The sequence below is a fragment of the Danio rerio genome, chromosome 7 (genome assembly GCF_052040795.2).
Source record: "Danio rerio strain M-AB ecotype USA chromosome 7, GRCz13ab, whole genome shotgun sequence".
In the NCBI taxonomy this organism is placed as follows: domain Eukaryota; kingdom Metazoa; phylum Chordata; class Actinopteri; order Cypriniformes; family Danionidae; genus Danio; species Danio rerio.
This window is the reverse complement of record NC_141027.1, coordinates 1,905,001-1,920,000: the sequence shown is the minus strand read 5'-3', so window position 1 is coordinate 1,920,000 and position 15,000 is coordinate 1,905,001. Positions and strand designations below refer to the sequence as shown.

The 15,000-nt window shown below is 43.2% G+C and overlaps 1 protein-coding gene across 7 annotated transcripts in view; it reads right to left on the bottom strand.

The window, feature by feature from the left end:
* cyld3 (cylindromatosis (turban tumor syndrome) 3) overlaps positions 1 to 15,000 on the bottom strand; it is a 31,209-nt gene that overhangs the window by 311 nt on the left and 15,898 nt on the right. For 2 of the 7 annotated variants that reach the window (XM_087260246.1, XM_087260245.1), the window contains exons 7-17: positions 13,518 to 14,017; positions 11,165 to 11,330; positions 10,895 to 11,036; positions 8,544 to 8,666; positions 6,764 to 6,855; positions 6,515 to 6,578; positions 5,503 to 5,695; positions 3,743 to 3,851; positions 3,558 to 3,676; positions 3,104 to 3,311; positions 1 to 8 (exon numbers count right to left, since the gene is read on the bottom strand). The exon at positions 1 to 8 is cut by the window's left edge and continues 311 nt beyond it. In XM_087260246.1, the coding sequence (XP_087116372.1) occupies positions 1 to 8; positions 3,104 to 3,311; positions 3,558 to 3,676; positions 3,743 to 3,851; positions 5,503 to 5,695; positions 6,515 to 6,578; positions 6,764 to 6,855; positions 8,544 to 8,666; positions 10,895 to 11,036; positions 11,165 to 11,330; positions 13,518 to 14,017 (1,724 nt within the window). Of the gene's footprint in view, positions 1,218 to 1,392; positions 3,312 to 3,557; positions 3,677 to 3,742; positions 4,901 to 4,984; positions 5,696 to 6,514; positions 6,579 to 6,763; positions 6,856 to 8,543; positions 8,667 to 10,894; positions 11,037 to 11,164; positions 11,331 to 13,517; positions 14,018 to 15,000 lie in introns of all 7 variants that reach the window. The other 5 variants (XR_015495140.1, XR_015495141.1, XR_015495139.1 and 2 more) reach the window with 5 other exon arrangements.

Here is a 15,000-nt window from a genome sequence, read left to right as displayed (position 1 = left end):
CTCTCCTCCTGCACAACAACACAGTGACGGACTTTATATACTGGATATTGTATATTCATTCATTCATTTTCTTGTCGGCTTAGTCTCTTTATTAATCTGGTGTCGCCACAGCGGAATGAACCGCCAACTTATCCAGCAAGTTTTTACGCAGCGGATGCCCTTCTAGCCCAACCCATCTCTGGGAAACATTCACACACACACTCGTACACCTTGGCCTACCCAATTCACCTGTACCGCATGTCTTTGGACTGTGGGGGAAGTCGGAGCACGCGGAGGCAGGGAGAACATGCAAACTTCACACAGAAACGCCAACTGAGCCGAGGTTCGAACCAGCGACCTTCCTGCTGTGAGGCGACAGCACTACCTACTGCGCCACTGCCTCGCCAGATATTGTATAATGCAAAAATAATATTAAACATAGCCAAAGATAGGGTTGGGGGGGGGGCAACAGTCTCAGGAGAACCCCAAACTTCCCTCTCCGGCCACTATTCTAGGGGTCCCGAGGCATTCCCAGCAAAGCTATCAGACATACAGTAGTCCCTCCAGTGTGTCCTGGGTCTCCAGGTCCAGATCACCTCCCTGTGTAGGCATCCAGGAGGCATGATCGATCCCCTAAGCTGTTGCTCTGCTTGTGGAGGAGCAGCAGATCTACTTCGAGTTCCTCCAGGGGGACAGAGCACCTGCCCTGTCTCTAAGGATGCGCTCTACAGAGGAAACTCATTTCTGCTGCTTATTATCTTTCGGTCATGAGGGTAGGAGCTTAGATTGACCGCTGAACTGTGAGCTTTGCTTGTCGGCTCAGCTTCTTCTCTACCACAACGAACTGGTACTGGGACCACATTACTGCTGAATCAGACCCCCTCTGGCCTTAGGCTGCACCTAGAAATTTTGTCCATAAGAATAATCAACAGATCCAGTGACAAAGGGTAGCCCTGCCAGAGTCCAACATGCACTGGGAACAAGTCTGACTTATAGCCGGTAATGTGAACCAAACTCCTGCTCTGTAGATACAAGGACCAAACAGCCCTTTACAGAGCGCCTTTGACCCCATACTCCCAGAGCCCCCACAGAACACCACGGTGGACACGGTCCAATGCCCCCTTCAGGTCCACAAAACTCAGGACTAAGAATACTCCATGAGCCTTCTAGCACCTTAATGAGAGAATAGAGCCGGTCTAGTGTTCCATGACCTGGATCACTGATCTCAAACTCAATTCCTGGAGGGCCACAGCTCTGCACAGTTTAGCTCCAATAACCTCCAACTTACACCTGCTTAATTGTCACTAGTAGTCTAAAACACCTTCATTAGATGGATCAGCTGTGTTTGATTAAAGTTAGAGCAAAACAGTGCAGAGCTGCGGCCCTCCAGAAATTGAGTTTGAAACCTATGACCTGGACGAAAACTGCACTGTTCCTTCTGTCTCTAAGATTCAACCATCGATCCTCCTCTCCAGTACCCTGACATAGACTTGTCCAGGGAGTCTGAGGAGTGTGATCCCCCTACAGTTAAACACTCTCTCCAGTACTCCTTAAAATGGGAACCATCACCCCACTGGGTTGCCCAGTCCAGAGGTACTGTCCCTGACCTTCATTCAATATTGTAGAGACGTGCCAGTAGAGATGGGACCACAACATTCAGAGATTTGAGGTACAGTGTGTACCTTCTCCACCCCACTGCTTTGCCACTGTGGAGCTTCAACCTACCTCAGCGTTAGGCTTGGGTGATGAGTGAGTCAACCCCTGCATCCCCAGTATTCTCACAGTTTTCCTTTCACTGTCTGAGAGCATCACCAGTTCAACAACTCCACTCTTCTGCTGTAAACAGTGTCTGTGTGGAACTGCTTTCTCCTCCTGAGAATCTCTTGGAGGCCGACCATCAGTCTTCCTCCATAGTCTCCCTGAACTCTTCCTAGGCCTGAATTCTTACTTCCACAACTGCCCAGGCTGCAGCACACTTGGCCTGTTGGTACCCATCAGCTGCCTCTGGAGTCCAAGCAAGCCTGGTAGAATTCCTTCTTCAGCTTGACAGCATCCCTTACTTCCGGTGTCCACCACCAGGTTCATGGATTGCCACTATGACTGGCACCACCGGCCGTACAGCCACAGCTTCTCACAGCTGTGTCAACAATGGAGTCAGAGAACATAGACCACTTGCTCCCAACGTCTCCAGCCTACCTCTAGATCTGGTCATGGTTCTCCCTGAGGTGAAAGTTGAAAATTTGACAGCAGATCCAACTCTCTAGCAGGTGGTAACTCTGCCCCTCTCTTTACCCGAGTGTCCGAGACATACGGTCGGAGATCAGATGATATAACCACAAGGTTGATCATTGACCTCCGGCCTAGTGTGTCCTGGTGCCATGGACACCCCTTATGCTCAAACATGGTGCTTGTTATGGACAACTGTTACTAACACAGAAGTTCAACAACAGAACACCTCTCGAATTCAGATCAGGGATGCCGTTCCTCCAATCACACCTCTCCAGGTATCACTGTCATAACACAAGTGGGAGTTTGATCCCCCAGTAGAAAAAACAGTCCCTAGTTGGAGCACCCCTTCCCAAAAACTCCCAAAAAGGCTGGGTACTCTGCACTGGTGTTTGTTTTGCATGTAGGCACAAACTACAGTGAGAGACCTATCCCTGCCCCTTCTCAACATATGGTAAGTTGGACAACTAAAAGCCCAAACCAACCCATCGCCTCTTGCCATAGACAACTCTAGAGTAGAAGAAACTCCAACCCTTCTAAAGAAGCTGAGTTCTATAGCCCAAACTGTGCAAGGAGGTGAGACGGACAGTCTCTAGTTGGTAGCGTTCAACCTCCTGCACAAACTCAGGCTCCTTCCTTCCCAGTGATGTGACAATCCATGTCCCAAGAGTCAGTTTCTGTGTCTGACAACTGGGTCATCGTGGTTCTGACCTTAGACCACTGCCCATTTCACAATGCACCCACCCCTTATGACTCAATTGCAGGGCTTGTAACTAAGCAACAGAATGGTCCGTTAATGAGGAAGTCGTTTATTCCAAATCTTGCACACTCCCTGTTACACACATGTAGTGTGCGTGTGAGAATTGGGACTCAGCAGTAGTGTACAGTGAGTGCTCACCCTCTCTGTCGGCCATGCTGTCGAAGAAAAGCCAGTCAGAGTGTTCAGGGCCGTGTTTGACGAAGCTGACGTAGTGGCTGGTCTCGATGCAGGTGACGGCGAACAGGTGCATGATCTGCCGGACCCCCGGAACCGGCCCTTCCCATGAGCCCTGGGGCCCACGCACCGCTGACGGAGTGTGTGTCTGACGCCGCTTATGAGTGTGCACCTAAGGGAGGACAGAGCAGTCAGTGTGTGTGTGTGGTCTTATTATTCATCACAATATGATGTCCCCACAAGTATAGCAACAGCAGTAAATCTTGTTCTTGTGTGTTCATTTATAGTATTTTGAAAGTGTAAAAATGCAGATTGTTTACTTTGAGGGTTGTGTTTAGGGGTAGAGGAGAGGATTTAAAGTAGAGACATCATTAAAGCTTAGGAATAACGTGGGTGTGTGTGTGTGTTGTTGTTGTACCTGTGTGTTGCAGGTGTTGCAGTACTGCTTCATCTGTCCAGGTGTGATGTCCACATCATCATAACACTGCAGACACTCCCACTGCGCCACTGACTGGCAGATACTGCACTGACGCAGAGCTGCAGGACACAATCCAGTTATTAAGGTGAAAAATAAACCATAAATAAAACAGTCTATATGCTCACTCTCGTCCAGCAAGTCTGTGATGTCGAGGGTCAGTGAGGGCAGAATGGCATCAAACATCTTGAACTCTTTGCCAAATCTCGGCATCAGGAGCGGCAAACAGGACGGAGCCTGGAGAACACAGGAGAAACACAGGCGCTCTAAGCTAGTTTTAACAGCAGCCAATGTTCTAGGCTAGTGTTAACAGCAGACGGCACTCTAAGCTAGTGTTAACAGTAGATGGGGCTCTAGGCTAGGGTTAAAAGCAGATGGCGCACTAGGTTAGCGTTTAACAGCAGATGGTGCTCTAGGCTAATGTTGAACAGCAGATGGTGCTCTAGGCTAGTTTTAACAGCAGACGGCGCTCTAGGCTAGAGTTAACGGCAGATGGAGCTCTAGGCTAGTGTTAACAGTAGATGGCGCTCTAGGCTAGGGTTAACAGCAGATGATGCTCTAGGCTAGTGTTTACAGTAAATGGCGCTCTAGGCTAGTGTTTAACAGCAGACAGCGGTCTAGACTAGTTTTAACAGTAGACGGCGCTCTAGGCTAGGGTTAACAGCAGATGGTGCACTAGGTTAGTTAACAGTAGACAGCGCTCTAGGCTAGTGTTAATGGCAGATTGCGCTCTAGGCTAGTGTTAACGGCAGATGGCGCTCCAGGCTAGTGTTAACAGTAGATGGCGCTCTAGGCTCGTTTGAACAGCAGACGATGCTCTAGGCTGGTGTTAATGACAGATGGTGCTCTAGGCTATTGTTAACAGTAGATGGCGCTCTAGGCTTGTTTTTTAACAGCAGACAGCGCTCTAGGCTAGTGTTTAACAGCAGATGGTGCTCTAGGCTAGTTTAACAGCAAATGATGCTCTAGGCTAGTTTTAACAGTAGATGGGGCTCTAGGCTAGTGTTTAACAGCAGACGTCGCTCTTGGCTAGTTTGTAACAGCAGATGGCGCTCTAGGATAGTTTTGATAGCAGACAGTGCTCTAGGATAGTGTTAACAGAAGAGGTCGCTCTAGGCTAGTGTTAACAGCAGACGGCGCTCTAGGCTAGATTTAACAGCAAATGGTACTCTAGGACAGTGTTAACAGGAGAGGGCGCTCTAGGATAGTTTTGGCAGCGGACGGTGCTCTAGGAGAGTGTTAACAGCAGATGGTCCTCTAGGATAGTGTTAACAGGAGAGGGCGCTCTAGGATAGTGTTAACAGGAGAGGGCGCTCTAGGATAGTGTTAACAGCAGACGGTGCTCTAGGATAGTGTTAACAGGAGAGGGCGCTCTAGGATAGTGTTAACAGCAGACGGTGCTCCAGGATAGTGTTAACAGGAAAGGGCGCTATAGGATAGTTTTAACAATAGAGGGTGCTCCAGACTAGTGTTTAACAGCAGACATTCTTGAGCTGCAGCTGATCACAGAGTGTTGAACAGATCTTTAATCCCAGTTTCTTTGAAAATCCGGTTTTGTGGACAAGTGTAAATGTGTTACTAAGCAGCTAAGTTAATATGCCGCTGTCAATCAATTCGGTGGGTGGGGAAAACCACACATTGTACCCTATTTAACATTGTGATGGGCCTCAAATTCACTGGGGGGGGGGGGGGTGTATCCTATTTAACATCAGGAAATTTGAATAAAGAGACTTGATGTGTTTCTGTCACTCTAATATGACTGAGGATTTGCTATACCACACACACTTCTATTCGAACAGCTTAAAAAAGTTGATTTAGCATCACAGGTGCCCTTAATATTAAAATACTTAAAGACTTTCATGCAGATTAAGATGCTGATGAAGGTCACCTCTGTGAACTTGAGTCCGGCATGTATGAATGAGGACTCCAGCAGCGCCTGCACACTGGACACCCGCTGCAGACCTGCAGACGGAGACGCCAGAGGAGATAACGGTACAGCAGATCCTGGAGACGGGCATGCAGATGTAGAAGGGGGGAAAAGCTGGTAGAGGAAACACTCCTGCGCTTGCTGGCTCACAGACCTACACAAACACACATAAACACATTATAACTTTTTTCAGTTTTGGGGGGGCAGGGAGGTCCAAGTGGGCAGAGTTTGTATATTCATTGCCTGAAGCAAAATGTTGTGATGTTGTACACATGCATCATTTTGTACATATACATTAATAAAATGCTGTTTTTTAAATATCATGCATTGTTGTGAACAGGCGGTTCATTCTGCCGTGGCAACCCCTGATTAATAAAGGGATTAAGCTGAAAAGAAAATGAATGAAACGTTGTGAACAAATTGGACAACTCACTAAGTTGAAAAGCCCCCGTCATTAAGCTACACCGTAACATTATTTATTATTCACTGACCAGTTGATCATTCATGTATCAAATATGGCATTGTAAGCTTTATATGGTTAATAAGAGCTAAACACTTTTTCTCAGTGACTGATAGTAAAAAGAAAGAAATTAAATACAAATAATGAGAAAAATCACCACAAAAAATCAGTAATTTATACCCACAAAAATAAAAACTGGAGGAGCTGGTAGAGCACTGAGCAGATAAACACAGCCACAGAAAGTATTAAACAGGTACAGCCTGGAGACTGCTTTTGACTGCTGACGGACAGAACTTTAAATCAGTCTAACAATACCAGCAGACAAACACTGAGATAGAAAAACAGGGTGTGGAAAAAATACAGTGTGATAAAAATGAAGTAACATTGAAAATGCTCAATATAACCCCTGATATTCCATCAGTTGGACACAATGATTTTCGATGTCTGTAAAAGACCCAGAAAGCCCTGTGTGCACCCTGTTGAGTGTTCACTAATGCCTGTTCAGCAGTTTACCTGATCTTCAGCAGCGGCTCCACCCGGAGGAGCAGGAACAGCTGGTTCAGGAATTCCTCAGGATCTGAACAATCACACACACACACACACACACACACACAGACATATAATTACAGTCTCAATGAACAAGTTTCAAGACTGACGCAAACACACACACACACACACACACACACACACACACACACACACACACACACACACACACACACACACACACACACACACACACACACACACACACACACACACCTTTTTCCTCGTTGGTAAATCCTGAATCTGCAGTTTCAGCTTTGAGAAGTTTGCGTAAGGCCATAGTTTTACTGGCACACACATAGCCAAACCTGCAGGAGAAAAACAACCATGATCATCAGTGGGATGACACACACATGCAGACCTTTACACACACACACACACACACACACACACACACACACACACACACACACACACACACACACACACACACACACGCTCACCCCTTCATCATCATCAGCACCTCCCCTTCATCATCAGCTCCTCCCCTTTAACATCAGCCCCTGTCCTTCATCATAAGCTTCTCCTCTTCATCATCAGCTCACCCCCTTCATCAGCAGCCCCTCCCCTTTACCATCAGCCCCTCCATTTCATCATCAGCTCCTTCCCCTCATCATCAGCTCATGCCCTTCATTATCAGCTCCTCCCCATTATAAACAGCCCCTCCCCTTCATCATCAGCTCCTCCCCCTCATCATCAGCTCCTCCCCTTTATTATCAGCTCCTCCCCATTATAAACAGCCCCTCCCCTTCATCATCAGCTCTATCCCTTCATCCTCAGCACCTCCCCTTCATCATCAGCTTCTCCCCTTCATCAGCCACTCCCCTTTAACATCAGCCCCTGTCCTTCATCATAAGCTTCTCCTCTTCATCATTAGCCCCTTCTCTTCATCATCAGCTCACCCCCTTTATCAGCAGCCCCTCCCCTTTACTATCAGCTCCTCCCCTTCGTTATCAGCTCCTCCCCATTATAAACAGCCCCTCACCTTCATCATTAGCCTTCATCAGCCCCTCCCCTTCATCATCAGCTCTATCCCTTCATCCTCAGCCCCTCCATTTCATCATGAGCACCTCTCCTTCATCATTAGCCCCTCCTCTTCATCATTAGCTCTTCCCCATCATCAGCTCCTCCCCTTTATCATCAGCTCCCCTCTCCTTCATCCTCAGTAACTCCTGTCCTTCATCATCAGCTTCTCCATCCTACCATCATCAGCTCCTCCCCTCCATCATCATCTCATCTCTTTCATCATCAGCCCCTCCCCTTTACCGTCAGCTCCCCCTTCATCATCAGCTCCTCCTCTTCATCATCAGCTCCTCTTCTTGATCATCAGCTCCTCCCCATCATCAGCTCCTCCTCTTCATCATCAGCTCCTCTTCTTGATCATCAGCTCCTCCCCATCATCAGCTCCTCCTCTTCATCATCAGCTCCTCTTCTTGATCATCAGCTCCTCCCCATCATCAGCTCCTCCTCTTCATCATCAGCTCCTCTTCTTGATCATCAGCTCCCCTCCTTCATCCTCAGTAGCTCCTGCCCTTCATCATCAGCTTTTCCACTCTATCACCATCAGCTCCTCCCCTCCATCATCAGCTCATCTCTTTCATCAGCAGCCCCTCCCCTTTACCGTCAGCCCCTCCTACATCATCATAGCTCCTCCCTTTCATCAGCTCCTCCCCTTCACCATCAACCCCTCCCTTCATCACTAGCCAGTCCCCTTCACAATCAGCTCCTCCTCTTCATCAGCTTCTCCCCTTTGTCATCAGCCCCTCCCCTTCTTCATAAGCTCCTCCTCATCATCGTCAGCCCCTCCCCTCAATCCTCAACCCCTCTTCTCCATCATGATCATCAGCTCCTCCCATTAATCAGCATCATGCAGTGTTTAAAGTGTCCTTCTATTTAGAATAGTCATTGTAAACACACGATTAACACAGTTTATACTATAAAGTGGTGTAGAATAGTGCATAAGTATGTGATTTATGACACACACACACACACACACCTGCGCAGAGGGTTGACGATCTCGCAGCGCAGCAGATCTTGAGCACTTTTACAGTGAGGACTGAGCTGAGCTCCGGTTGGCCAAAACAACAGCCAATCAAACGAGCTGCTGCAGGAAAACATGCTAAAACACACAATCACAGCCTTTAACTCATCATTCACACACAGTATTCAGCAGTAAAACAGCATTATTATAAACATTCTGCTAAACGCTAATCAATGCATGCCTTAGCTTTCCTTTATATTCAATTCAAGGAAGATCTTAGGACATTACTGATGCAATATTTTAGTAATAATCTGCACTATTATAAATATCTGTGATGTGTCTTTTCTAGTTAAATGTTACCATTGGCTGCCATTAAAACTGATTTGTTTATATCAATAATTGATTTCTTACTAGGTAAAATTACAGTATCCCATATTAGAAACACACACTCACCGGCCACTTTATTAGGTACACCTGTCCAACTGCTCGTTAACACACATTTCTAATCAGCCAATCACATGGCAGCAGCTCACTGCATTTCGGCATGTCGACATGGTCAAGATGATCTGCTGCAGTTCAAACCGAGCATCAGAATGGGGAATAAAGAGGATTTAAATGACTTTGAACATGGCATGGTTGTTGCTGCCAGACGGGCTGCTCTGAGTATTTCAGAAACTGCTGATCTACTGGGATTTTCACTTTTACAGAGAATGCTCCGACAAAGAGGAAATATCCAGCGAGCGGCAGTTCTGTGGGCGCAAATGCTTTGTTTATGCCTGTTATGACTAAAGTTTATTTACTTATTTATTATTGCGTATTGCATTGTGTCTTTTTCTCTGTCCCGCCTTCTTGTTGTTTTTCTGTTATCCCATAGGCTCCCATTCCACCGTGATTCATGCTCTGATTAGCTGCTGGTCTCGGAGGCCTGTATAAAAAGGAGCATTTGTGCTGCGAGAGTTGTTGGGAGTGGAGCTCCTAGATTTCCCTTTACCCCTCCAGCCGACGACCAACATTCAATCTTGTTATCATCGTTCATACGTTCAACTTCCTTTGAGAGTTTGAGCATGTAGGGATGGCCTGCCTATTTATTTGATTACTTTTGACTATGTTTAAGTTTAGGGAGAAAGGTAAGCATCCTGTATTTCTCTTTAAATATTAATTTAGTGCATTTACTTTATAGATTCTTCTGTTTGTTATTTTGGCCTGTGGTCACCCTGAAGAGATGCTCATTTAAAACTACTACTTTTTTCTAGAAGAAATCTATTCAATTATTCTCATCTGAGTGTCCGAGTTTTAGTTTTGTTTGGGAAATCCACCACCCCAACACATTTGTTAATAATGCCAGAGGTCAGAGGAGAATGGCCAGACTGGTTCCGGCTGATAGAAAGGCAACAGTAACTCAAATAAGCACTCGTTACAACCGAGCTCTGCAGAAGAGCATTTCTGAACACACAACACGTCCAACCTTGAGGCGGATGGGCTACAGCAGCAGAAGAGCACACCGGGTGCCGCTCCTGTCAGCTAAGAACAGGAAACTGAGGCTACAATTCACACAGACTCACCAAAACTGGACAATAGAAGATTGGAGAAGTGTTGCCTGCTCTGATGAGTCTCCATTTCTGCTCACACATTTGGATGCTCGGCTCACAATTTGGCCTCAACAACATGAAAGCATGGATCATCCTGCCTTGTATCAGCGGTTCAGGCTGGTGGTGGTGGTGTAATGGTGTGGGGGAGATTTTCTTTGGGTCCATTAGTACCAATTGAGCATCAACGCCACAGCCTACCTGAGTATTGCTGCTGACCATGTCCATCCCTTTATGAGCACAGTGTCTCCATCTTCTGATGGCTACTTCCAGCAGGATAACGCAGCATGTCATAAAGCTCAATCATCTCAGACTGGTGTCTTGAACATGACGATGAGTTCACTGTACTCAAATGGCCTCCACAGTCACCAGAGCTCAATCCAATAGAGCAGCTTTGGGATGTGGTGGAACGGGAGATTGGCATCATGGATGTGCCGCCGACAAATCTGCAGCAACTGTGTGATGCTATCATGACAATATGGAGCAACATCTCTGAGGAATATTTCCAGTAGCTTGCTGAATCTCTGCCACCAAGGATTAAGGCAGATCTGAAGGCAAAAGAGGTCCGACCTGGTACTAGTAAGGTATACCTAATAAAGTGGCCAGGGTGTGTATTTATCACTAGTAAAGATCTTTATTTTTTTTAAACACCAGTGTATGCGTCTATTCCTGAAATCAACAATTAAACTGATACTAGCTGACATGTAAATACTTAAAAGTGGTTCAGCAGGTTACATCTGTTATTTTTGAGTGTGTGTGTGTGTGTGTGTGTGTGCATACCTGAACAGAGTTGCGTCCAGGTAGCAGGAGTTGAGGTGTCCCTGAATGCCCTTCTTGAAGCCCTCGTACATCAGACGAGCATCCGGACCGGACACTGGAGGAGTGTGTTCATCCACACGCTTACTGCTCCAGTTGGCAAACGCTGACACACACACACACACACACACACACACACACAGTTCACAATCACTCACAACTACTGCTTATACACAAACAAGGTTAAAAGCACTGGAGATATAACCGTGCTCTTGGACATCTCTACAGTCTCACCGATAGAGTTGCATCGATCGACTTGATTGATCGAGGGTTCCGGCGCAGGAAACCTGGAGTCGCGTCTGCAGTTCCTGAGCTTCACAAACAGCCCTTTATTAGCAGCACAGCGGAAGTGGCGCTCGCCCAGATAACTGCCGTCTGTAGCGGCCGACAGCTCCTGATCCTGGAAACACACATCAGTATAGTCAGCTCAATTTAGAGGTTTTATTAAAATTATTTTCTTTTTAAAAGGGCAGCTATTATGCTGAAATGACTTTTATAAATGGTGTAAACACAGGTGTGTGTGTGTGTGTGTCAGCAGTGTGTGAATATCTCCAGCCTCTAATAGTCAACATGAATTGTGTTTGTTTATAATCAGACTTGATGGAGAAACACTTTGATTGACATTCTCCCTTTGTACGTGTCATCAGAGGGGTTAAGCCCCGCACACTATTGACCACCCTCTCTCTCTCATTAGCATAAACAGCAGCCCTGAGTGAGAAGTAGCCGTCTGTCCATTGCAGAACTTATATATGCTTAAATAAATTGACTTAAAACTATTTCTTTCTCCTTTTATTGCACTAAAAAATAATAAAGCATTCTATTTATATTTATCATTATTGTTCATTCTTAGTAAATGTTAATGAGCAAAACCCTTAACAACCCTTAACAAACTAAACCTTAAAGTCCGAATCACATTAAAATAAATGAATGAACTACTTATAGTTAATAATTCATAATTTTTCCAGTTTTAGTGAATTATTAAGTTTATCTAAAACAATAATTGTTCATTATTATTTTATCTTAAAGTGCTAATAAGTTAAAGATTTAACAAAGTGAACCTTATTGTAAAGTCTGACCAAATTAACACATTAAAGTAAAGTAATTAACTTTAAAATGTGCAACAAAAGGAGGGAAAAATGTCATTTATTTATGTAGTTATTCCCATAACAACAATAAACTATTCTATACATGCATTTATCATTATTGTATATGTTAATTAGAAATAATGTTTACAAAATTAACTTCATTTTAAAGTGCGAATCACATTTAAATAAATTAACTAATTCTAATTATTAATTAATTATGTTTTCTCATTTTATCAGTTCTTTCAAAACAATAACAACCATGCTTATTATATGCTAGCTAGCAAAAATATCAACAAAACAAACCCTACTGTAAAGTGCAGCTCAAATTTAATTAAATTCAGTAAGACTAATTGATAATTAGGTTCTCCTTTTACTGTTCATTTTAGTTTTTCTAAAACAATAATAAGCTTTTATAATTATATATTTATCATTATTGTTCATTCTTAGTAAATGTTAATTAATAACACAAACCTCACTGTAAAGTACAAATCATATTTAAATAAATTTATTAACAAATAATAAGTAATAATTGATTGAAGTTTTCTCTTTTTATTGCACATTTTAGTTTTTTCTAAAACAACAATAAATCATTATAATTATCATTATTATTCATTCTTAGTATTTTAATGATCAAAAACATGATCAATTAACAAATCTTATTTAAAAAGTGACCAAATTATCAGATTGTAATAACTACTTAACTTCAATAATAAAAATATAGTGCACATTTAGTTTTCTGAACCACTCTAAACATATTTACCATTATTGTTCAATCTTAGTATATGCTAATTAGCAAATACATTAACAAAACAAACCTTATTGTAAAGTATGTATAACAAAATAAATAAATTTATAAATAATAATAAATTTTCTCCTTTTATTAAAAATAAAACATTAATAAATCATTTTAAATATATAAATTTATCATTATTGTTAATTCTTAGTAAATGTTAATTAATAAAAGGAACCGAACTGCGAAAAGTGCGAATCACATTTCAATACAATAATTAACAAATAATAACTAACCAAATTTCACCTTTTATTGCATATTTTTTGATTTTCCAAAACAATAATAAACCATTATAATGATATATTTAGCATTATTATTCATCTTTAGTATGTTAATTAGTAAAATCAATGAAATTAACCTCACCGTAAAGTGCGATCACATTAAAATAAATTAAATTACTAATAATAATTCATATTTTTCTCCTTATAATCACATATTTCCATACTAACTACATATTTATCATTAACAAAACAGGTGTCAAACTCCGTTCCTAAAGGGCCGCAGCTCTGCACAGTTTATTTCCAACCCTAATTAAACACACCTGATCAAACTAATCGAGTCCTTCAGGCTTGTTTGAAACCTACAGGTAAGTGTGTTGGAGCAGGGTTGGAACTAAACTGTGCAGGGCTTCGGCCCTCCAGGAATTGAGTTTGACACCCCTGATTAACAACATTACATTACGTTCATATCATAATGACTAATTAGCATGTACCAGTTCGATTCCAGCGACTGGCTCCGGGATACCGCTGATCTGACCAATCCAGCGAATGACTCCGAAAAGAGGCGGGTCATTGACCTCAACCATAGACCCCACCTCCAGCCAGCTGTTAAGCTCCGCCCTCTGCTCTGTGATTGGTGGAGAAGGCAGGTTGTGGAAGCCGTTGGAGGAGGGTAATTGATCAGAGGGTGGAGTTGTGGGCGTTGCCTGTGGTTTGTTGGGCGGGACTGGAGGTGGGATCAGTGCTGGTTTGGGCGTGGTTAGAGGTGGCGGTCGGAGGGCGATTTTAGACGGAGGCTGCAGGGCCTGTTTGGCAGACAGCAGCATGGAGGGCTGGATCAGGGGCCGGTCGGAGGGGCCCGGGGCTGGCTGGGGGTCTCTCTGAGTGGGTGACAGAGGCTGGAGGGCAGGTTTAGTAGTCTGGGGCAACAGAGGCAGTTTAGGAAGAGGTTTGGGGTTGATTACGGCCAGAGGAGGGCGCTCAGATCGAGATTCTGGAACACAGAAGACAAGATGGAGATTTACAAATGGGCTCTGAGGTGTGATGACTGCTTATAACTAGAGCCAGACAGAATCTGCGGACATTTTTAGCTATTTCTGCGCAGAATTTTGTACAAAATCTGTGGATTTATGCTGAATAATCATAACTAATATATATATATATATATATATATATGAAATTTAAAATATTACCTTGTTAACTTTTATTGAATGTTTACAATGCAAATCCAATTAGATCCACTTATTTGTTCAACAAAGCAATTCTCTCATATAATATCTCTATTAAAGGACAGAACATATTACTTTACAATCTGTATGGTACATAAATCAATATTCAGTCATTTCAATTAACATATTAGTCAATGGTATTAAAAACTAATTATTAAATTAATTAAAAAACTGAATAAATATAAATTAACACACATTTACACGGGTAAATTAATAGACTCGATGATGGGCACGCGCAGATCCCGTGTGGGTCTACGTATAACATACTGCCCTAAATACTGTAAATAAATTTAACAATTCAGTATAAATCAATCTAGAGAAATATGTAAATGTTTGAGGGCAGAAATTAATGTTTTTATTCTTCAAGGATGCATGAAATTAATCCAAAAGTGACAGTAAAACCATTCATAATGTTACGAAGTATTTACAGTTATTTAATAATTTCATTAAAGTATAAAAAACATAGAAAGATATTTTTACATATAACATTTATATAAGGAAATATAAAATAAAATAAACTATAAATATGACTACTACACTTGTAGTAGTGTGATATGACAGTATATCCGCACTGGTGCGACTGAGGGCTTTATTTTGACGGTCCATGCGCAGAGGGCGCAAACGCTTTCAGGACGTGTCAGAACACTTTTTTGCTAATTTAAGGATGGGAAAATCCGCTTTGCACCATGGCGCATGGTCTAAAAGGGTCGAGTTTATTTTCTTAATGAGTTATAGGTGTGTTTTGAGA